At 50.2% G+C, this 24,893-nt stretch overlaps 1 protein-coding gene across 1 annotated transcript; it reads right to left on the bottom strand.

The window, feature by feature from the left end:
• Window positions 1-707: 707 nt before the first annotated feature.
• Window positions 708-2,102, bottom strand: LOC108085906 (nascent polypeptide-associated complex subunit alpha, muscle-specific form-like). Its single transcript, XM_070286194.1, has 2 exons — window positions 1,578-2,102; window positions 708-1,511 (listed from the first exon to the last, which is right to left on the bottom strand). The coding sequence occupies exons 1-2, from the start codon at window positions 2,100-2,102 to the stop codon at window positions 708-710; spliced, it is 1,329 nt and encodes a 442-aa protein (XP_070142295.1).
• Window positions 2,103-24,893: the final 22,791 nt, after the last annotated feature.

Below are 24,893 nucleotides of genomic sequence, written 5' to 3'. Positions count from 1 at the left end.
CGGGCGGCGTAACTCCGGCGCTCAACCTCCTGCCAGACCGCCAGTGGGACTCGTTGGTCGCGGGTGTTGCTCCACCAAGCGACTGGAATGGCGACTCGCTCGGGCATTGGGTCGTCGGTAGTATAAAAGTCTCCCGCAGGGACTTGGCGAGGGAAGCGTAGCGCTGGAGGTGGGAGCTCGTCGGCGGTGGTGGCCGCAGGGACTTAGCGAGGGAAGCGTGGCGCTGGAGGTGGGACCTCGTCGGCGGTGGTGGCCGCAGGGACTTGGCGAGGGAAGCGTGGCGCTGGAGGTGGGACCTCGTCGGCGGTGGTGGCCGGGGCTGGCGCTGTCGGGGGTGCACTCGGGTCCCAGTCTGGGATTAGCTCCTGGAGCAGACCTTCCACAGCAGGCTCGAACTCCTCCATCAATACATCCATTGTGCCTGGAGAGAGATCGAACCCGCGATCTCCGGGGCCGACACGTGGGGTGGCTGGTGGAGTGACCTCCTCGTTGATCGTGACGCGGCTGTGGGTCGATTCTTGGCGGTTGGTCTCAACAGCATTGGGCGGCGTATTCTCCTCGGTGGATATCACACGGCGGTGAACCGCAGATCGGCGGCTTGGCGCGGCGACGTCCGGCGGCGGTCGGGGTCGCACCTCTTTGCGTCGGAACCTCTGTCCAGTCTCCGTCTCGCTGTCGCTGGACTCGCATTCCCACTGCATAGCCTTTCAGGTGGGCTGGTAGCCATGCTCGCCTGTCTCGTCGGCGGTGTGAACCGAGCCTCGGCTCGTGGACGCTAGTGGAGCGTTGTCGTGGGTCTCGCCGGTGATGAGGAGCGCGTGCTGGCTCGTGGACGCCAGTGGGGCGTCGTCGTAGGTTTCGTCGGTGATGATGAGCGCGCGTTGGCTCGTGGACGCCAGTGGGGCGTTGTCGTACTTCTCGTCAGTGATGCGGAGCGCGTGTTGGCTCGTGGACGCCAGTGGGGCGTTGTCGTACTTCTCGTCAGTGAGGCGGAACGCGTGTTGGCTCGTGGACGCCAGTGGGGCGTTAGCATCTGCCCGGTCGCCGGGGAAGATGGGTAGGGCCGCATCCTCCCCCAGTGCTGGCGACGGCGGGCGGACCTCAGGGGTGTTCCCCATGTACATTTCCCAGTCCTCGTCCGGGGCCATTACACATAGCCTCTCCGGTGACGGGGGAAAGGTGACGATCGGGTCGGGAGTCGGCCGGAAGGGGGCCTCGATGAGGATTGAGGTATAGCGGGTATGGATCAGCTGGATCCACGATCCCCGCCAGTAGCCGCAACGGTCCTCTCCCTCCCAGATGAAGTGTGCCGCCGAGGGGGCATCACCGTCGGGCTCGCTGTCGCTGCTGATAGTTTGAGCGTCATCGTCGTCCTGCTCGCTGGCTCCCTCCCCGTGGTACCCGGGGTACGGAGGTGTGGCATCACTATCGGTGATGTCTTCCAGCTCGTAGTCCTCGTCGCGCGGAGAGGCAGGCTGGCTGGAGGTTAGAGAGCCTTCCTCCTCGTCGTCCTAGTCTGACTCAGGGTCCTGCTGGCGAGGGCTGCACGGACTGTAACGTTCTCGTGCCGGTGGCACTGAAGCGGCCGGGTTTTGGGCCCCCTGGTAGTGACCTGGCGTGCCCGGGTTGTGGAACCATCGAGAATGACCCGGCGCCTCCGGGTTTTGTGGGCCTCGATGGGGTCCCGTATAGCCCGGGTTCAGAAAGTCCAGTCGGGCCGGCGGAGCTTCGGAACATGGGATCCTGCGCCCAGTGCTGTCCATGTAGAACGGGGAGATCGAGCGGCCCGATGGTCTTGGAGGCGTTGGTGGCGCGGCGCGCCGTGGTGGCGATGTTGGGGGAGATTCGTCCGAAGACTCGGACATCGGGCGCGGCGTGGCCCGGCGCGGTGGTGCTCTAGACGTAGTGGGCCGCATCGGGGGCGACGGGGCTCGGGGAGGGCCTCGAGTCTGTCGAATCACGGTTGGGCAGGCTCTGGTGAGTCTGCCGGCGTAAAACGTGCCAGGACGCATCCGGGGATCTCGGGGGGTCGCCGGTCGGCCATCGTGTCCATTCGGAGCCACGTTCTCTTCGTCGCTTGAGTCGATGACGATGGGCTCCATCCTGACTGGGTACTCGTTGGTGCGAGTGTGCGCTTACATAGTCACGTCTAGGGGGGAGAAAAAGAACTATCCAAACTTTGACTAACCAGTACTTAAATGTTAATGTCCTAACGGGCAGTAGTAGGCAAACGTTCTAATGTTAATCTAATTGCTAACACTGGTCTTAGGGTTAGAGGAAACCTAGTTGGCTACTTAAATTCACCCCTCGCTGATATCGTGGTCGGGTGACCGTGGCTTGTCGGACCCGGGTTGAACACCGGCGTTGTCCTCCGACATGGCGTCGTCGTCGATGTCTGCATCACCTGTGGGAAGAGAAGAATGGAACTCTTTTAAGTCGGCGATATTGGCAAGGCGGCCCTTTCGTTTCCCGAGCAAGCGGACTCGGGCTATGTTTGGGGACGGAAGGGCGACCACTTTATATATATTTTTTTTTTTTTTTTTTTTTTTTTTAGGCTTTGCTTTTATTTATTGAATCTTCTCATTTATGAGACTAACAATAAGTGTATCAAATCTTACAATACTACCTAACTAGCAGTCATGAGACTGGTACAGAGTAAATGGCCCTGAATAATTATGGCTGGGTTGGATGGTCGTTACGTAGTAGGCGGCTTCTTCTGGAAACTTTTATCACGTCCCTTGCTAAAGGATTTGGATGGGTGGAGAGTTTTTCCTTGTAGGACGCTTTTTGTTTTTCTATTTCGTTCTTAACTGCAGGAATGCCGAGATCCCTGTGGATGTTTTCGTTGCGAATATACCATGGTGCCCCAGTGATAGTTCTCAGGATTTTTGATTGGGCGCGCTGTATGATGTCTAGATTGGTACTGCACGCGTTCCCCCAGAGCTGGGAGCCATACGTCCATATTGGCTTTAGTGTGGAGTTGTAGAGCAGGACCTTGTAGTCCAGACACAGGGGCGATCGGGAGTTTATGAGCCAGTGGAGGCTGCTGGCTTTTAGTTTTAGATGAAGTTTCTTGCATTCAATATGTCTTCGCCATGTTAGGCGTCTGTCCAGGTGGACGCCCAGGTACGTTACCACGTTGACTTCGGGGATCAGTGTGCTGTTCAGGTAGAGCGGGGGGCATGTTTGTCTGTTGAGAGTGAACGTTATGTGCTTACACTTTTGTTCATTTATTTTGATACGCCAGTCAGATAGCCACTTCTCGACTACCTTGAGGTGGTTGGCGAGCTGGGCTGTTGCACGGACTGGGCATCTGGAACGGCTGAGGATCGCAGTGTCATCAGCGAAAGTGGATAATGTTAGCTGGTCGCTTGTGGGGATATCCGCTGTGTATAGAACAAATAGGGTAGGCCCAAGTGCACTTCCTTGTGGGACTCCAGCTTCGATTGAATAGCTTCGATTGAATAGGTGCCGGATGTTGTTGCGTTGCACCTCACTGCGAAGACTCTGTTGTAGAGATACGACTCAAGTAATTTGTGTGTGTATACCGGCAAGAGTGTTTTTATTTTGTGCATGAGGCCGTTGAGCCAGACGCGGTCGAATGCTTGAGAAACGTCGAGAAATATCGCGCTGCAATATTCTCGATGCTCGAAGGCTGTGCGAATTTCTGATGTTATTCTGTTAACTTGCTCGATAGTTCCATGTTTTTCTCTGAAGCCAAATTGATGAGCTGGGATAATGTTGTGAGCTCCCAGATAAGGGATTATGCGCTTTAGTAGGCATTTTTCAAATAATTTGGACAAGCATGATAGTAGACTTATTGGTCGGTAAGATGACGGAATCGTGTGGTCTTTTCCGGGCTTCGGTATCATTATAATTATAGATTTTTTCCATTTTGTTGGGTAATGGCCGAGACTTATGATCCCATTGAAAATTTTAGAGATGACCTCAATAGCACAATTCGGAAGTTCAATTATCATTTTTTGAGTTATTAGGTCAACGCCGGGAGCCTTTTTCGGCTTCAGTTCCCTGATGACCTTCGTTATCTCGTTCGGACGAAATGATGCTGGAGTAGATTCCGTTTCAGTGTGGATTTGCGGTAGATCAAATGGATTTGCAGCAGGGTTCGGCTGGAAAACGCCCTGGAGATGTGAGGCAAAAGTTTCGGCTCTGTCTTTGTCGCTGCGGGCCCAGCAACCAGATGACATTCTTATCGGGGTGATGGTTTCAGCCGGTGAGCTTAAATTTGGGTGAGCTCTCCATAAGGGATGCTTTGTGCTGGTTGGCGAGAGTTTTTCAATATATCTTAATTGTGCTTTTTCGGCATCTTGCTTCAGGGCCCGGCTTAGTTTGCGTGTGGCATGGCGATCTATTGGTTTGCCACGCCCGTCGCAGACGCCTCTTTTCTTGGATAAGCTGTTCAATTTGCTGGTTCGTTTTGAATTTGATTTTTTGCACATCCGTCTGTTGTGGTGTTGAGATTCTGGCTGCAGTCACAAGTACCTCTTCCAGTGCGGAGGTGGAGGAGTCGATGTCGGTTTCAGTATTGAGCTGGGGGTCTAGCTCAATGTGGGAACTCACATACTTTTTGTATTTCATCCAATTGGTTCTGTGCGACGTCAGCCTATAGGGGCGATCCGTAGTTTCTGGGCTTTGAAGGAGGGTTATCAACAGCGGCGAGTGATCTGAAGAAAGGTCTGGAAGGGCCTTGGCGTTTATTAAATTTCGTGGGATGTTTTTTGTCACCGCGAAGTCAATTAGGTCGGGTATCTTTCTGGGGTCTGCTGGCCAATATGTGGGGCTACCAGGGGAAACGTAGTCCAGCTTATTTCTCACATTGATGAGAGCGTTGTACAGTTGTCTTCCCTTGGGGGTCACGAGGCGGGATCCCCAATGCGTATGCTTGGCGTTGTAATCTCCTGCAGCTATAAATCGATCTCCAAGTGAGTTGTAAAAATCCATGAATTGACCTTCAGAGATTGCAAAGCGAGGTGGGCAGTAGACAGCAGCAATGCAAAGGTTGCCGTTACCTGACTGCACTTTTATGGACGTAGCTTGCAGGTAATTTGTTGCAAACCTTTGGTGGAAGTGGTGTTTGATGCGTTCTCTGATAAGGATGCCGGTCCCGCCGTGGGCTTTACCATCTGGATGATCTGTGCGGTAGAAGGTATAACCTCTTATATGAAAGTTGTATCTGCTTGTGAGGTGCGTTTCAACCAGTAGCATGGCGTCGATTTGGTTTTCGTTTAGAAATTGTGTTAGTTCAAGTTTATGCCGTGAGACGCCATTGGCATTCCACGTGGATATACGTAGATTGGACATTGATTATTTTGACTGTTGTGCTACGAGCAGCTGTATCACCATATTCTGATTCTGGACGAGCGTTTGCATGGTCGTTTTCATAAATGACATGAGTTCCATCATGCTTTGTTGCATGGTCACCATCATGGATTCCATGTTGTTTCGTGGCTGCTCTGGGGCCTGCTGAGCATTTACTGAGTTTGAGGGGAGTGGATTTTGCATACCTGTCCGTAGAGCTTCGGCGTAGGAGATGCCCGTGGGGGCATTTAGCGGACCAAAAGAAGATCTGGCTGCTTTGGCAAAAAATACATCTGGAGTAGTTTTTGAATTAAAATACACATTTTGTGTATTTTGTTGGCGTGTAGCTGTCGCCCTTCGCATGCGACTCTTCAGCTCCTTGTAGACCTCACAGCCTCTGTAGTTAGCTGTATGGTTTCCTCCGCAGTTTCCACATTTTTTCGTGTTGGGGTCTTCTTTGTTCGCAGGGCAGTGTGCGGAGTTGTGGAAGTCTCCACAGACTACGCAGACTGACCGAAGGGTGCAGTATGTCCTTGTATGACCATACTCCTGGCAATTTGTGCATTGCACAGGACCGTTGCGTTTGTGAGGTTCTTCCACGGTGAATCTTCGATGCAGTAGGAACTGCAACTTGTAGATCGGGTGAACTTCATTCTTCTTTAGGGCTTTACTGTCTGGCTCAAGTTCGACTTTGAAAAGAGGTTGCGGCTTTTTGTTTTTGTTGATAATGTTGCTAACATTCTTGGCAAAGAAGCCCTTGCCTTTCAGGGCTTCTAGTATCTCGGAGGGGGCGACATCTGGTTCAATTCCTTTCAGCACTACTTGCAGTCCCTTGCTGCTTTTTAGTTGGTAGGTGTAAAAGCTCTTTTTTGCTTCCTGCAGGTAATTAGACACAGCTCGAAAGTGTTCTTCTGTTTTGGTTTGAACTTTGGTTTCGCAGATGTTCCCTTTAATAATTGGAACAACATGAAAGTTTCCGTCCCCGACCACCGCAACAATTTTGTTGACCAGGGCGTTTGAACTTTTCTCCCTTATATATATAGGTGGGGGCTTTGGCTGTTTTTGAGTCTCCTGCTCCAGCTCTGCTTCATTATTCTCACCAGCTGCTAGCGGAGAAAATTTGTTGGTGTTGTTTGGGTCGTAGCTTTTGGTGACACGGTTGATCTTAGGCTTGTTACCAACCGTGTTATGGGGGCTAAGCTTACGCTTAATTTGGATGTAGCGATCCATGCCAGTCTGTATGGCCGGAACCGCTTTTTGCTTATCGGAGCTCACGGTTTTTGTTACCATTGTATTTTGCGCTGCGGCCGTTGGCACCGATTTCGCAATATTGGTATTTGGTTTAGTTGTTGCTGTTGCTTTTGATGCGTTTGCAGAAATTGCAGCTCTGCTTGTTGTTGGTGCGTCTTCCATCGAAGCCGCTGGTGGTGGGGTTTGGCATTGGGAGCTCCAAGATGTAGGAGCTGGAATAAGTAGGGCGGGAGAGCAAGAGCGCGCTCTCGTGCCGTCGGCGGTCAGTAGAGCCGGGTTGGGCTTGGTAGACGTTTTTTCTGCTTCGATATCGCGAGTTGAGAAATAAGAGAAAACACCGTTTCTTTGGTTTACAGAGGTTCTACGCTCATTCTTTTGATCGCCGCTCATTATTTTGAGCTTGTTACGCGTGGCACCATATAAATAAACTTTGCAGCTCAAAAACACGTCTCACGCACTAGTGTCCGTATGTCATACGCACTGTAGGGCTTGGCCTAGCTGACAGTACGTAGTTTAGAGTTCCGAATTTACTTTTTCACCATGAAAAAACACTTCGAGAATAAACCCCGCGTAGCGGTCGTCCGTAAGCACGTCTGCACTCGATGAAGGTCGAATGCGAATGCGACCCGTCGAACTTGGCGCGAGTTTGGCAGCGATCCCATCCACGGCCTTGGATAGGTGATGCTGGCGTACGAGAACCAGGGAGCCGATGGTGGGTTTCCATGCCCGGCGCCTGAGGTCGTATTGCCGTCCTTGGTCGCGGCTACCCTTTTGTATATTCGTCTGAACGATCTGAAAAATCTCCTTCAGCCGTCCAGCTCGGTCGACAGGGGTCACTTGGTCATACCATGAGCCTGGTACCCGCGGCTCTCGCGCCTGTAGCAGGAAGGCGGGGCTGTATCCCGTGGTCTCCGAGACGCGGCAGTGGATACGCATCGGGGATCGACTTAGCGTTCAGCTGGCGATAGTCTACGCACATGCGCCATTGTCCAGTCTTTTTCCTGACCAGGACCAAGGGGGCGCTGTGCGGACTGCGCGATGGTTCGATACAATGCTGATCGAGGAGGGCGTCCACCTGCTCGTCGATGATCCTCTGCATGGCCGGGTTCGTCGGGAAATACCGCTGCTTGATGGGCCGATCGTCTCGCATGGTAATCCTATGCTCGGCGATGTTGGCCACTCCGGTCATTCCCTCGAACTGGACCAGCTGCTCGTATAAAAACGCTTGGATACGAGCGTCTTGTTCCTCGTTGGTGGGCTCCTGAGTCTCGAAGCGGTAACGCTCGGGTGTTCCTGCGTTGGTCCCCTCGGGGGCGTCCTCGAGGTTCTCCTCAGGTGTCTCGGGGTGTATGCCATTGTGTGCCTCTGTGTGCTTGTCCTCGGTGTTTACAATCTCGTGTGGGTTCATGAGATTACTCTCAGAGGCTCCTGTGCTTGGGTTCCTGTGAAATGATTGTGTTACTCTCCGGCGTTAGTATTCCCGTGTAACTCTGTGACATGATGGTGTTGCTCTCCGGCGTTAGTATTCCCGTGTATCTCTGTGACATGATGGTGTTGCTCTCCGGCGTTAGTATTCCTGTGTATCTCTGTGACATGATTGTGTTGCTCTCCGGCGTTAGTATTCCCGTGTATCTCTTTGAAATGGTCGGCGATGCCCAGGCGGTGCTCTTCCTGGCGAGCCGGCGGTGTTTCCTCGCTCAGCTCGGGTCCAGCTGGGCCCCGTGGGCTGGGTGGTTCGGTGGTGCGAGAGTCCGTGGCGTCCGTCGTGTGTATGCTGCGTCTCGCTTCTCTGGGTGGCCTCATGTCCCGCTCTTCCGGCCGTCGTCTCGACAGGATGAGTTTGGCCGTCCCGCACTGGATGATGGTGCCGATCGTGGCCAGGAAATCCATGCCCAGGATCAGGGGTTCCAACATAGCCGGCATGACGAAGAGGGGCACCTGGATGGTCTTCCGAGCGAGGGTGATATCGGCGCGCAGGAGTTGTCGAACCTCGACTCGCGAGGTGTCGGCCAAGTTAATTTGGGTGCGGATCTCCTGAAACTGGTGTTGTTGGCCAACTAGGTTGGCGACTTCCTGGCTGATGAAGCTCTTCGATGCGCCAGTGTCGATGGTGGCCAGGCGTAGATGGCCACCGATCTCGACTTCTGCGGCGATCCTCCCTCTCTCGATTCTTAGCGGCGCGTTTATAAGGTGTTCGTTGCGGGATTGGTCCCCAACGGACTCCGCCGGTCGTGGGGACCCACTCCGTTTCCCGGCTGGGGTCGACGACAGCACTCTACGGTGCGAACATCGCGTCGTCCGCAGTCCCAGCAAAAGTATAGCCGAGGGTTCCGGCATTCGCGGCTGAAATGTCCGGAATCCCCGCAATTTCGGCACGCATCCCGCACGTTGATGCGGCGATCTGGTGTCGCTACCCGGTTTACTCGCACGAGCGCGGGTGGCCGCACCTGACCTGGTGTCCGCGAAATGTCGCTCGATCCGGTGCATCCGGGAGAAAATGTTTGACCCCCACCGTGGGGAGGCGGACGGAAAGAGGGGCTACTCGAAGGCGTTGAAATTGCTTGTGGTCGCCCTAGGCTGCGTCGTCTGACGGCTTCGAATTCGGTCGCCAGCTGGGCCAGCTCTCCAATTGTTTGGAATGCGCGATATTCTCGTACAGGCGATCGAGCTCCTGAGTCTCGTTGTAGCCCGCGTGGCGCATGAGAACGCGAAGGTCGAGCATATAATCTTTAAAAGTTTCTTCTCCTAGCTGCTCGCGACTCCGGATTCGGTCGTCCAAGCGCTGGAGGTACCTGGGCGGGAGGAAAAAATCGAGGAATTCCCGTCGGAATGTACCCCAATCAGCCCCTTGCAGGCGGCTGGTTTGGAACCACTTGTCGGCTCTGCTCGTCAGCAGTTCCGCCATGGCTCGAGGAAGGAGTCCTAGGTCGATTCCATAGGACAAGGCCCGACTTTCGACCTGTTCGATGAAGGCCAATGGATCGGAATACCCATCAAACTGTAGGTCCCATTTGCGGATCCGCTCTGGGACGCACACAAAGTCGCGACGAGGCCGGTCGTAGCTCGGCTCAGAGTAGGTTTCTCGAGGGGTAGTGAAAGTAGGAGGGGCGGCGACGGCGAGGTTTGGGGCGGTGACAGTGAAGCTGGGAGTGGTAGTAGTGAAACTAGTTAGCGGAACTGGAGTAGTGGAACCGGGGGTGCTACGTGGGCGTCCAGAATTTGCATTTTTGCTCGTGGAGAGACCACTGGGTCCCGGCCGCTCTTCTCCCTGAGGCACAGGGCTCGGGCCCCGAGTGGTATACCGACGCTCCAGGTCGGCGAGTCGAGCCCACACTTCCTGTGGTTGTTCGGATTCCTTAATCAAGGTGACAAAGCTCCGCTGTAGGTCATCGACGACCCCGTCGGGAGAGAACCCAAATTCTTCCGCGAATGCTAATAATTCGGCCTTCGGGCGGGAATAGATCCACCGCGAGGAGACCCCAGGGTTTTTAAGTAAACGTGGAACGAACTCACCGGCAGGTTTCTGGTCCGAATCCATGGCTTCTATTGGTCCCGTTTGGCTGTCTTCTCGTGTGTTTGTTGGATCAGGTAGTCTAGGCCGCTGGGGCACGTTGCGTGGATTAAATGTCTGTTGGCACTAACACTCGTTCGCGTTGACTTGGCGGAGGCGCGGATGAGCTCGTGGGCTCCTGGACGCGGCCACTGGTGGACACGGTTGTCGCTTGTCGCGGTTACTGAGCGGTGCGATTGAATTTCGCGGTCGCGGGCACTTTTCGGCGGATTTTTGATCGCGGAATTCGATGGAAGTTATTTTCCGGCTTCGGCCCGGGGCCACACGACTGTTATATAGGTGTTATTTTTCCTGGTTTTTAACCCAATCCCGTCCCTGCTCGGGCGTCACTTGTAACGAATCTCTCCGGCCGGGATAGATCCCAGTCGTGACCAGGGATCCTCTTCAAGAAATTTATTTAGAGGGGACGGAAATATTTGTAGGAAATTATTATAACAGCGTATGGGGCCCGGGTTGCGAACTTACGCGCACTAAATTCCCATCATCGAGGGTCGGCACGGTGGATGCCGGACGATGTGGTCACTAGATGCCCCAGGAGCAGGCGGGGCACACGCGCTGCTTGTCAATGGCCGGCCGCCGCGCTGCTTTTATCGACTCATCGATCTGCTTGATCGGTCGGTCCCTGACAAAAGCTGCTCGTCGCGAACTGCTTTATGCACTGCTTGCGCCTACTGCTTGTGTATACTGCTTTCGCCGGTGCGCGGAGTGGCAACTCCGGCGAACTCCTGGCGGAATTAGCTCGATCTCGCCCAGAATTTGGGCGACGTGGGTCGGGGGAATGGCCAGGGCGTCCGAGAGGCGTTCGCTAACTCCGGTTGGGCGCGGAGGCTAGCTACGGGTCGGCCAGGCCGTGTTTCACTTGTCACCGTGGTGACGCACGGTGCGCGGAATGGCCAGTGCGGGCGGGGCGGCAGCGTGTGTCGAAGTGTCCCTAATCTTGGAGTGGATACGGCGGCGGAGGCACTCGTAGTCGCGGCGGTGCACGGTGCGTGGGAAACCAGCGCTGGTGTGGCGCTGTGGCTACGGGCGCAAGAAGGGGTCCCTAGCGGGGCGAGGACAGAGGAGCACGTGCCCTCCAGTCGCGGCGACACGTTGAGCCCGGAAGGAGCCTGTGCTGGCGTGGCGCTGCGGCTGTAGGTACGACAGAGGGTTCCTGAGCTGGGCGTGGACGGAGGAGTAGGTGTCCTCCAGTCGCGGCGGCACGCTGTGCACGGAATGAGCCTGTGCTGGCGTGACGCTGCGGCTGTGGGCACGAGAAAGGATTCCTATCTGAACGAGGGCAGAGGAGCAGGTGTCCTCCAGTCGCGGCGGCACGCTGTGTACGGAATGAGCCTGTGCTGACGTGACGCTGCGGCTGGGAGCACGGGAAAGGCTTCCTAGCGGAGCGAGGGCAGAGGAGCAGGTGTCCTCCAGTCGCGGCGGCACGCTGGGCACGGAAAGAGCCTGTGCTGACGTGACGCTGCGGCTGGGAGCACGGGAAAGGCTTCCTAGCGGAGCGAGGGCAGAGGAGCAGGTGTCCTCCAGTCGCGGCGGCACGCTGGGCACGGAAAGAGCCTGTGCTGACGTGACGCTGCGGCTGGGAGCACGGGAGAGCCTTAAAAACACGTGCGAATGGAAAAGCCGAAACGCAGTATTTGGGCCGTCAGCGGGACAGAGATCGGAGGAACCTGAAAACTGTGACCAATACTACTAGGGAAATACTACTACGGGTAGGTTCGATTGTTAGTTTATTGTTATAGTTTATCTAAGGGTGAGTCCTACTACTGCCTGACAGAGTTTACTCCTGCAACTTACGAATCTATCCCACGTGTCTGCGGGCGCTTAGCTGTAGATCGCGGTCGTTGCCTGGCAAAAGATTCGGCGCGTGAATGCGTGGGCTCTTGTAGTTGATGTCACTGTGTAACGCGTACGTCGCGGTCGTGGACAAGGACACGATGCACTTCGATTTCGACTTGGTCGCGGAGACGCGGCGATGGGCACGTCTGCCTCGGTGCAAAGTTTTCAACGGAAGAGAGCGAATGACGGAAGACGCGAGCTGTCATAGCTTTTGAGTGAACCGGTGGTTCGAACCGGTTCACCGAGAACTGATCTGGTTCGACTAGTCGATAATGTACCCGGTTCAGCGATCTCTGAGGTGCTGAACTTAGCTTATTATTTTAACTTAATTGTCCCTACTTTAAATATACTTCAAGGTGGTCTTGCTTACGGCTCCAATGCCAACGAAAGATTTAATAATTGAAGTGGCTTCAGTGCCGTCTTACTACCAAAAATTACAGACTAGTTATAACATAAGGGGGGGATTATCTATACACTTAGTCTATATGCTTATCTTAATAGGTAGGGTTGTGCGCCGAAGGAATGGAGGCGTCACAACGTAACCAATGTAACGATCATATACAAAACAAGAAAGGAAGCTAACTTCGGCACGCCGAAGTTTGTATACCTTTGCAGATATTATTTCATTGCATTTTATCTATACTGATTATGTTGAGAGTTTGACAGTTACAGTTTTACATTCCCAGTTTTACATTTTCCCTACACCTACCGATCGGTTTATATGGCAGCTATATGATATAGTTGTCCGATTTTCATAAAATTTATACCAAAATTCTGAACTAATAAAATAAGCTTATATCTCAGAGTAGATAACAATAGTTTGAAAAACAACGAAGTTATAATTTTTTTTTCTATTAATTTCCTGATCGTTCCTATGGCAGCTATAAGATATAGTCGTCCGATTTTCATAAAATTTTTACCAAAATTCAGAAATAATATAAAATGGTCATATGTAAAAAATAGTGCACATATGTTGAAAAACAGCTAAGTTATAATTTTTTTTCTAAAAATTTATTGAACATTTGTATGGCAGCTATATGATATAGTTCTCCGATCCGGCCCGTTCCGACATATATAGCAGTGAGAGCATATAGAAGACTATATGCAAAGTTTCATTCAGATAGCTTTAAAACTGAGGGACTAGTTTGCGTAGAAACAGACAGACGGACAGACGGACATGGCTAGATCGACTCGGCTGTTGATGCTGATCAAGAATATATGTACTTTATAGGGTCGGAAACGTCTCCTTCACTGCGTTGCAAACTTCTGACTGAAATTATAATACCCTGCAAGGGTATAAAAATCGGTACAAATCATTTAAACAAAATAAAAAGCCAGAATTCCCGCTGCCCGTTGTTTGTAAATTTTTCTAGCAAATGGCATTCAGAAAAAGCCAGATTTGACGGGAAAAGCGACTCTGGCAACAGTGGATCCAAGTCTCCGTCGCATATGAAGCTTTATTAAACGAACGCCGGCTTCCTACATAAAGTGCCAAGAAATGCCTTCGTTGGGGAAGAATCCAGCCAATTCCTCATCATTAGATTGTTTGTTTTAAGTCGGTTTCCCGCCATGAAATGTGGTTCCGTTGTCCGAGTATAGATCGGTGGGCTTCGTTCGTCATGCAATAAATCGTTGAAAGTCTGCGATGAAGGCCTTTGCAGTCAGATCACTGACAACCTCGATATGGATTGCCGTTGTAGTTAGGCAGACAAAAATTGAATACCACGCCTTTCCAAAGTGTGGATTGGCCCAGCGTAATCCAGCCCTGTATGTTGAAAACAGCGGCTAGCTTGAACTCGAGGTGCCTTTGGTGCCTTTGCGTTGAAGAAAGCAGCGTTTGCATTGGAAAACTGCCTTTCTGACGAGATTGCGAGCACCCAGAATCCAATACTGTTGACGAAGATTGGTGAACGTAGCATCAACTCCAGTGTGTATATGTGAAACGTGAAAATGTCGAACCAGGAGTCCAGCTAATGGTGAATCCTTTGGAATTAGGATTGGATGCTTAGCGTTGAAGTTGAGTGTAAATGTTTCGATTCTTTTACCGACTTGCATAATTCCATGATCATACAGAAATGAGGAGAACCGAATTAAATGCGATTTAGCATTAAACGGGCGTCGATTCTCTAGCTGCGCATATTCTCTGGCAAAGAAAGTTTGTTGCACGTGTCGGATGAGTCGGCAACGTGCGGCCTGCAACTCTTCGGATGTAAGGAATGGTGCCGGATTCCTATGACGAGATCGAAGAGTATGAATAAAGCGATAACAGTAGCTAGATACCCTTAGCAGACGCGTCCAGGTTGAGAATTTGTGGATGAGTAACTCGTAGATACTTTCATCAGGAAAGTTATGTAGAGTTGTGGGCTTGACAGATCGCTCTTCGGTGTTGACATCGAGATTTGGAGATACGCTGAACTTGCTTGTAGACGGTGGCCACTCAGAGGGCGGTGTGGCCAGCCATGATGGACCCTTCCACCACAGTCGATGCTCCAGAAGCTTGAACGGATGAAGTCCTCGAGACGCAGAGTCGGCAGGGTTGTCCTCTGTGCGAACATGATTCCAGCAGCTGCGGGGAAAGTCATTCAGGATCTCAGACGTTCGGTTGCAGACGTATGTGTTCCAGTTTCGTGGGGGAGCTGAAAGCCAGCGTAGCACAATTTCTGAATCTGTCCAGCAGCTCGTGCTGAAAAAAGGAATCGTTAGTGAGGTTTTGACAATCGTGAGCAATCGAGAAAGAAGTAGAGCAGCATTCAGTTCCAAACGTAGGATCGAAACGGGCTTGATCGGTGCTACCCGGATTTTTTCAGAAACAAGAGTGATTAGAAAACTGCATCCAACTGCGACTCGATCGTAAACTACCGCTCCATAGGCCTGCGCGGATGCGTCGGCGAATCCGTGTAGTTGAAATTCTTGGTATGGTGACGCAATGTATCGTGGCACTTGACATCGCGTGAGTGTTGGCTTATCCTCCACCAAGGCCTTCCAGCGCGAGCGTAGAGTTTCAGGAATCGGGTCATCCCATTGCATGACACTTGTCCAGCTTTCTTGGAAGATGAGCTGTATTAGAACTGTGACTGGCGCTACCAATCCAAGCGGGTCATAGATTCTTGAGAGCTGCGACAAGAGTTCCCTTTTCGTCGGAGAAATGGTCGAATCGCATTCCTTGATATTGAGGTACATGACGTCCTTTCCGGGATTCTATTGGATGCCAAGAATTTTGATTGGACGGAGGAGTAGGTGTCCTCCAGTCGCGGCGGCACGCTGTGCACGGAATGAGCCTGTGCTGGCGTGACGCTGCGGCTGTGGGCACGAGAAAGGATTCCTATCTGAACGAGGGCAGAGGAGCAGGTGTCCTCCAGTCGCGGCGGCACGCTGTGTACGGAATGAGCCTGTGCTGACGTGACGCTGCGGCTGGGAGCACGGGAAAGGCTTCCTAGCGGAGCGAGGGCAGAGGAGCAGGTGTCCTCCAGTCGCGGCGGCACGCTGGGCACGGAAAGAGCCTGTGCTGACGTGACGCTGCGGCTGGGAGCACGGGAAAGGCTTCCTAGCGGAGCGAGGGCAGAGGAGCAGGTGTCCTCCAGTCGCGGCGGCACGCTGGGCACGGAAAGAGCCTGTGCTGACGTGACGCTGCGGCTGGGAGCACGGGAGAGCCTTAAAAACACGTGCGAATGGAAAAGCCGAAACGCAGTATTTGGGCCGTCAGCGGGACAGAGATCGGAGGAACCTGAAAACTGTGACCAATACTACTAGGGAAATACTACTACGGGTAGGTTCGATTGTTAGTTTATTGTTATAGTTTATCTAAGGGTGAGTCCTACTACTGCCTGACAGAGTTTACTCCTGCAACTTACGAATCTATCCCACGTGTCTGCGGGCGCTTAGCTGTAGATCGCGGTCGTTGCCTGGCAAAAGATTCGGCGCGTGAATGCGTGGGCTCTTGTAGTTGATGTCACTGTGTAACGCGTACGTCGCGGTCGTGGACAAGGACACGATGCACTTCGATTTCGACTTGGTCGCGGAGACGCGGCGATGGGCACGTCTGCCTCGGTGCAAAGTTTTCAACGGAAGAGAGCGAATGACGGAAGACGCGAGCTGTCATAGCTTTTGAGTGAACCGGTGGTTCGAACCGGTTCACCGAGAACTGATCTGGTTCGACTAGTCGATAATGTACCCGGTTCAGCGATCTCTGAGGTGCTGAACTTAGCTTATTATTTTAACTTAATTGTCCCTACTTTAAATATACTTCAAGGTGGTCTTGCTTACGGCTCCAATGCCAACGAAAGATTTAATAATTGAAGTGGCTTCAGTGCCGTCTTACTACCAAAAATTACAGACTAGTTATAACATAAGGGGGGGATTATCTATACACTTAGTCTATATGCTTATCTTAATAGGTAGGGTTGTGCGCCGAAGGAATGGAGGCGTCACAACGTAACCAATGTAACGATCATATACAAAACAAGAAAGGAAGCTAACTTCGGCACGCCGAAGTTTGTATACCTTTGCAGATATTATTTCATTGCATTTTATCTATACTGATTATGTTGAGAGTTTGACAGTTACAGTTTTACATTCCCAGTTTTACATTTTCCCTACACCTACCGATCGGTTTATATGGCAGCTATATGATATAGTTGTCCGATTTTCATAAAATTTATACCAAAATTCTGAACTAATAAAATAAGCTTATATCTCAGAGTAGATAACAATAGTTTGAAAAACAACGAAGTTATAATTTTTTTTTCTATTAATTTCCTGATCGTTCCTATGGCAGCTATAAGATATAGTCGTCCGATTTTCATAAAATTTTTACCAAAATTCAGAAATAATATAAAATGGTCATATGTAAAAAATAGTGCACATATGTTGAAAAACAGCTAAGTTATAATTTTTTTTCTAAAAATTTATTGAACATTTGTATGGCAGCTATATGATATAGTTCTCCGATCCGGCCCGTTCCGACATATATAGCAGTGAGAGCATATAGAAGACTATATGCAAAGTTTCATTCAGATAGCTTTAAAACTGAGGGACTAGTTTGCGTAGAAACAGACAGACGGACAGACGGACATGGCTAGATCGACTCGGCTGTTGATGCTGATCAAGAATATATGTACTTTATAGGGTCGGAAACGTCTCCTTCACTGCGTTGCAAACTTCTGACTGAAATTATAATACCCTGCAAGGGTATAAAAATCGGTACAAATCATTTAAACAAAATAAAAAGCCAGAATTCCCGCTGCCCGTTGTTTGTAAATTTTTCTAGCAAATGGCATTCAGAAAAAGCCAGATTTGACGGGAAAAGCGACTCTGGCAACAGTGGATCCAAGTCTCCGTCGCATATGAAGCTTTATTAAACGAACGCCGGCTTCCTACATAAAGTGCCAAGAAATGCCTTCGTTGGGGAAGAATCCAGCCAATTCCTCATCATTAGATTGTTTGTTTTAAGTCGGTTTCCCGCCATGAAATGTGGTTCCGTTGTCCGAGTATAGATCGGTGGGCTTCGTTCGTCATGCAATAAATCGTTGAAAGTCTGCGATGAAGGCCTTTGCAGTCAGATCACTGACAACCTCGATATGGATTGCCGTTGTAGTTAGGCAGACAAAAATTGAATACCACGCCTTTCCAAAGTGTGGATTGGCCCAGCGTAATCCAGCCCTGTATGTTGAAAACAGCGGCTAGCTTGAACTCGAGGTGCCTTTGGTGCCTTTGCGTTGAAGAAAGCAGCGTTTGCATTGGAAAACTGCCTTTCTGACGAGATTGCGAGCACCCAGAATCCAATACTGTTGACGAAGATTGGTGAACGTAGCATCAACTCCAGTGTGTATATGTGAAACGTGAAAATGTCGAACCAGGAGTCCAGCTAATGGTGAATCCTTTGGAATTAGGATTGGATGCTTAGCGTTGAAGTTAAGTGTAAATGTTTCGATTCTTTTACCGACTTGCATAATTCCATGATCATACAGAAATGAGGAGAACCGAATTAAATGCGATTTAGCATTAAACGGGCGTCGATTCTCTAGCTGCGCATATTCTCTGGCAAAGAAAGTTTGTTGCACGTGTCGGATGAGTCGGCAACGTGCGGCCTGCAACTCTTCGGATGTAAGGAATGGTGCCGGATTCCTATGACGAGATCGAAGAGTATGAATAAAGCGATAACAGTAGCTAGATACCCTTAGCAGACGCGTCCAGGTTGAGAATTTGTGGATGAGTAACTCGTAGATACTTTCATCAGGAAAGTTATGTAGAGTTGTGGGCTTGACAGATCGCTCTTCGGTGTTGACATCGAGATTTGGAGATACGCTGAACTTGCTTGTAGACGGTGGCCACTCAGAGGGCGGTGTGGCCAGCCATGATGGACCCTTCCACCACAGTCGATGCTCCAGAAGCTTGAACGGATGAAGTCCTCGAGACGCAGAGTCGGCAGGGTTGTCCTCTGTGCGAACATGATTCCAGCAGCTGCGGGGAAAGTCATTCAGGATCTCAGACGTTCGGTTGCAGACGTATGTGTTCCAGTTTCGTGGGGGAGCTGAAAGCCAGCGTAGCACAATTTCTGAATCTGTCCAGCAGCTCGTGCTGAAAAAAGGAATCGTTAGTGAGGTTTTGACAATCGTGAGCAATCGAGAAAGAAGTAGAGCAGCATTCAGTTCCAAACGTAGGATCGAAACGGGCTTGATCGGTGCTACCCGGATTTTTTCAGAAACAAGAGTGATTAGAAAACTGCATCCAACTGCGACTCGATCGTAAACTACCGCTCCATAGGCCTGCGCGGATGCGTCGGCGAATCCGTGTAGTTGAAATTCTTGGTATGGTGACGCAATGTATCGTGGCACTTGACATCGCGTGAGTGTTGGCTAATCCTCCACCAAGGCCTTCCAGCGCGAGCGTAGAGTTTCAGGAATCGGGTCATCCCATTGCATGACACTTGTCCAGCTTTCTTGGAAGATGAGCTGTATTAGAACTGTGACTGGCGCTACCAATCCAAGCGGGTCATAGATTCTTGAGAGCTGCGACAAGAGTTCCCTTTTCGTCGGAGAAATGGTCGAATCGCATTCCTTGATATTGAGGTACATGACGTCCTTTCCGGGATTCTATTGGATGCCAAGAATTTTGATTGGACGGAGGAGTAGGTGTCCTCCAGTCGCGGCGGCACGCTGTGCACGGAATGAGCCTGTGCTGGCGTGACGCTGCGGCTGTGGGCACGAGAAAGGATTCCTATCTGAACGAGGGCAGAGGAGCAGGTGTCCTCCAGTCGCGGCGGCACGCTGTGTACGGAATGAGCCTGTGCTGACGTGACGCTGCGGCTGGGAGCACGGGAAAGGCTTCCTAGCGGAGCGAGGGCAGAGGAGCAGGTGTCCTCCAGTCGCGGCGGCACGCTGGGCACGGAAAGAGCCTGTGCTGACGTGACGCTGCGGCTGGGAGCACGGGAAAGGCTTCCTAGCGGAGCGAGGGCAGAGGAGCAGGTGTCCTCCAGTCGCGGCGGCACGCTGGGCACGGAAAGAGCCTGTGCTGACGTGACGCTGCGGCTGGGAGCACGGGAGAGCCTTAAAAACACGTGCGAATGGAAAAGCCGAAACGCAGTATTTGGGCCGTCAGCGGGACAGAGATCGGAGGAACCTGAAAACTGTGACCAATACTACTAGGGAAATACTACTACGGGTAGGTTCGATTGTTAGTTTATTGTTATAGTTTATCTAAGGGTGAGTCCTACTACTGCCTGACAGAGTTTACTCCTGCAACTTACGAATCTATCCCACGTGTCTGCGGGCGCTTAGCTGTAGATCGCGGTCGTTGCCTGGCAAAAGATTCGGCGCGTGAATGCGTGGGCTCTTGTAGTTGATGTCACTGTGTAACGCGTACGTCGCGGTCGTGGACAAGGACACGATGCACTTCGATTTCGACTTGGTCGCGGAGACGCGGCGATGGGCACGTCTGCCTCGGTGCAAAGTTTTCAACGGAAGAGAGCGAATGACGGAAGACGCGAGCTGTCATAGCTTTTGAGTGAACCGGTGGTTCGAACCGGTTCACCGAGAACTGATCTGGTTCGACTAGTCGATAATGTACCCGGTTCAGCGATCTCTGAGGTGCTGAACTTAGCTTATTATTTTAACTTAATTGTCCCTACTTTAAATATACTTCAAGGTGGTCTTGCTTACGGCTCCAATGCCAACGAAAGATTTAATAATTGAAGTGGCTTCAGTGCCGTCTTACTACCAAAAATTACAGACTAGTTATAACATAAGGGGGGGATTATCTATACACTTAGTCTATATGCTTATCTTAATAGGTAGGGTTGTGCGCCGAAGGAATGGAGGCGTCACAACGTAACCAATGTAACGATCATATACAAAACAAGAAAGGAAGCTAACTTCGGCACGCCGAAGTTTGTATACCTTTGCAGATATTATTTCATTGCATTTTATCTATACTGATTATGTTGAGAGTTTGACAGTTACAGTTTTACATTCCCAGTTTTACATTTTCCCTACACCTACCGATCGGTTTATATGGCAGCTATATGATATAGTTGTCCGATTTTCATAAAATTTATACCAAAATTCTGAACTAATAAAATAAGCTTATATCTCAGAGTAGATAACAATAGTTTGAAAAACAACGAAGTTATAATTTTTTTTTCTATTAATTTCCTGATCGTTCCTATGGCAGCTATAAGATATAGTCGTCCGATTTTCATAAAATTTTTACCAAAATTCAGAAATAATATAAAATGGTCATATGTAAAAAATAGTGCACATATGTTGAAAAACAGCTAAGTTATAATTTTTTTTCTAAAAATTTATTGAACATTTGTATGGCAGCTATATGATATAGTTCTCCGATCCGGCCCGTTCCGACATATATAGCAGTGAGAGCATATAGAAGACTATATGCAAAGTTTCATTCAGATAGCTTTAAAACTGAGGGACTAGTTTGCGTAGAAACAGACAGACGGACAGACGGACATGGCTAGATCGACTCGGCTGTTGATGCTGATCAAGAATATATGTACTTTATAGGGTCGGAAACGTCTCCTTCACTGCGTTGCAAACTTCTGACTGAAATTATAATACCCTGCAAGGGTATAAAAATCGGTACAAATCATTTAAACAAAATAAAAAGCCAGAATTCCCGCTGCCCGTTGTTTGTAAATTTTTCTAGCAAATGGCATTCAGAAAAAGCCAGATTTGACGGGAAAAGCGACTCTGGCAACAGTGGATCCAAGTCTCCGTCGCATATGAAGCTTTATTAAACGAACGCCGGCTTCCTACATAAAGTGCCAAGAAATGCCTTCGTTGGGGAAGAATCCAGCCAATTCCTCATCATTAGATTGTTTGTTTTAAGTCGGTTTCCCGCCATGAAATGTGGTTCCGTTGTCCGAGTATAGATCGGTGGGCTTCGTTCGTCATGCAATAAATCGTTGAAAGTCTGCGATGAAGGCCTTTGCAGTCAGATCACTGACAACCTCGATATGGATTGCCGTTGTAGTTAGGCAGACAAAAATTGAATACCACGCCTTTCCAAAGTGTGGATTGGCCCAGCGTAATCCAGCCCTGTATGTTGAAAACAGCGGCTAGCTTGAACTCGAGGTGCCTTTGGTGCCTTTGCGTTGAAGAAAGCAGCGTTTGCATTGGAAAACTGCCTTTCTGACGAGATTGCGAGCACCCAGAATCCAATACTGTTGACGAAGATTGGTGAACGTAGCATCAACTCCAGTGTGTATATGTGAAACGTGAAAATGTCGAACCAGGAGTCCAGCTAATGGTGAATCCTTTGGAATTAGGATTGGATGCTTAGCGTTGAAGTTGAGTGTAAATGTTTCGATTCTTTTACCGACTTGCATAATTCCATGATCATACAGAAATGAGGAGAACCGAATTAAATGCGATTTAGCATTAAACGGGCGTCGATTCTCTAGCTGCGCATATTCTCTGGCAAAGAAAGTTTGTTGCACGTGTCGGATGAGTCGGCAACGTGCGGCCTGCAACTCTTCGGATGTAAGGAATGGTGCCGGATTCCTATGACGAGATCGAAGAGTATGAATAAAGCGATAACAGTAGCTAGATACCCTTAGCAGACGCGTCCAGGTTGAGAATTTGTGGATGAGTAACTCGTAGATACTTTCATCAGGAAAGTTATGTAGAGTTGTGGGCTTGACAGATCGCTCTTCGGTGTTGACATCGAGATTTGGAGATACGCTGAACTTGCTTGTAGACGGTGGCCACTCAGAGGGCGGTGTGGCCAGCCATGATGGACCCTTCCACCACAGTCGATGCTCCAGAAGCTTGAACGGATGAAGTCCTCGAGACGCAGAGTCGGCAGGGTTGTCCTCTGTGCGAACATGATTCCAGCAGCTGCGGGGAAAGTCATTCAGGATCTCAGACGTTCGGTTGCAGACGTATGTGTTCCAGTTTCGTGGGGGAGCTGAAAGTCAGCGTAGCACAATTTCTGAATCTGTCCAGCAGCTCGTGCTGAAAAAAGGAATCGTTAGTGAGGTTTTGACAATCGTGAGCAATCGAGAAAGAAGTAGAGCAGCATTCAGTTCCAAACGTAGGATCGAAACGGGCTTGATCGGTGCTACCCGGATTTTTTCAGAAACAAGAGTGATTAGAAAACTGCATCCAACTGCGACTCGATCGTAAACTACCGCTCCATAGGCCTGCGCGGATGCGTCGGCGAATCCGTGTAGTTGAAATTCTTGGTATGGTGACGCAATGTATCGTGGCACTTGACATCGCGTGAGTGTTGGCTAATCCTCCACCAAGGCCTTCCAGCGCGAGCGTAGAGTTTCAGGAATCGGGTCATCCCATTGCATGACACTTGTCCAGCTTTCTTGGAAGATGAGCTGTATTAGAACTGTGACTGGCGCTACCAATCCAAGCGGGTCATAGATTCTTGAGAGCTGCGACAAGAGTTCCCTTTTCGTCGGAGAAATGGTCGAATCTCATTCCTTGATATTGAGGTACATGACGTCCTTTCCGGGATTCTATTGGATGCCAAGAATTTTGATTGGACGGAGGAGTAGGTGTCCTCCAGTCGCGGCGGCACGCTGTGCACGGAATGAGCCTGTGCTGGCGTGACGCTGCGGCTGTGGGCACGGGAAAGGCTTCCTAGCGGAGCGAGGGCAGAGGAGCAGGTGTCCTCCAGTCGCGGCGGCACGCTGTGTACGGAATGAGCCTGTGCTGACGTGACGCTGCGGCTGGGAGCACGGGAAAGGCTTCCTAGCGGAGCGAGGGCAGAGGAGCAGGTGTCCTCCAGTCGCGGCGGCACGCTGGGCACGGAAAGAGCCTGTGCTGACGTGACGCTGCGGCTGGGAGCACGGGAAAGGCTTCCTAGCGGAGCGAGGGCAGAGGAGCAGGTGTCCTCCAGTCGCGGCGGCACGCTGGGCACGGAAAGAGCCTGTGCTGACGTGACGCTGCGGCTGGGAGCACGGGAGAGCCTTAAAAACACGTGCGAATGGAAAAGCCGAAACGCAGTATTTGGGCCGTCAGCGGGACAGAGATCGGAGGAACCTGAAAACTGTGACCAATACTACTAGGGAAATACTACTATGGGTAGGTTCGATTGTTAGTTTATTGTTATAGTTTATCTAAGGGTGAGTCCTACTACTGCCTTACAGAATTTACTCCTGCAACTTACGAATCTATCCCACGTGTCTGCGGGCGCTTAGCTGTAGATCGCGGTCGTTGCCTGGCAAAAGATTCGGCGCGTGAATGCGTGGGCTCTTGTAGTTGATGTCACTGTGTAACGCGTACGTCGCGGTCGTGGACAAGGACACGATGCACTTCGATTTCGACTTGGTCGCGGAGACGCGGCGATGGGCACGTCTGCCTCGGTGCAAAGTTTTCAACGGAAGAGAGCGAATGACGGAAGACGCGAGCTGTCATAGCTTTTGAGTGAACCGGTGGTTCGAACCGGTTCACCGAGAACTGATCTGGTTCGACTAGTCGATAATGTACCCGGTTCAGCGATCTCTGAGGTGCTGAACTTAGCTTATTATTTTAACTTAATTGTCCCTACTTTAAATATACTTCAAGGTGGTCTTGCTTACGGCTCCAATGCCAACGAAAGATTTAATAATTGAAGTGGCTTCAGTGCCGTCTTACTACCAAAAATTACAGACTAGTTATAACATAAGGGGGGGATTATCTATACACTTAGTCTATATGCTTATCTTAATAGGTAGGGTTGTGCGCCGAAGGAATGGAGGCGTCACAACGTAACCAATGTAACGATCATATACAAAACAAGAAAGGAAGCTAACTTCGGCACGCCGAAGTTTGTATACCTTTGCAGATATTATTTCATTGCATTTTATCTATACTGATTATGTTGAGAGTTTGACAGTTACAGTTTTACATTCCCAGTTTTACATTTTCCCTACACCTACCGATCGGTTTATATGGCAGCTATATGATATAGTTGTCCGATTTTCATAAAATTTATACCAAAATTCTGAACTAATAAAATAAGCTTATATCTCAGAGTAGATAACAATAGTTTGAAAAACAACGAAGTTATAATTTTTTTTCTATTAATTTCCTGATCGTTCCTATGGCAGCTATAAGATATAGTCGTCCGATTTTCATAAAATTTTTACCAAAATTCAGAAATAATATAAAATGGTCATATGTAAAAAATAGTGCACATATGTTGAAAAACAGCTAAGTTATAATTTTTTTTCTAAAAATTTATTGAACATTTGTATGGCAGCTATATGATATAGTTCTCCGATCCGGCCCGTTCCGACATATATAGCAGTGAGAGCATATAGAAGACTATATGCAAAGTTTCATTCAGATAGCTTTAAAACTGAGGGACTAGTTTGCGTAGAAACAGACAGACGGACAGACGGACATGGCTAGATCGACTCGGCTATTGATGCTGATCAAGAATATATGTACTTTATAGGGTCGGA

Source organism: Drosophila kikkawai, chromosome 3R, assembly GCF_030179895.1.
Source record: "Drosophila kikkawai strain 14028-0561.14 chromosome 3R, DkikHiC1v2, whole genome shotgun sequence".
Classification (NCBI taxonomy): Eukaryota; Metazoa; Arthropoda; class Insecta; order Diptera; family Drosophilidae; genus Drosophila; species Drosophila kikkawai.
The sequence above is the reverse complement of the archived record's forward strand: the minus strand, read 5'-3'. Positions and strand labels throughout refer to the sequence as shown.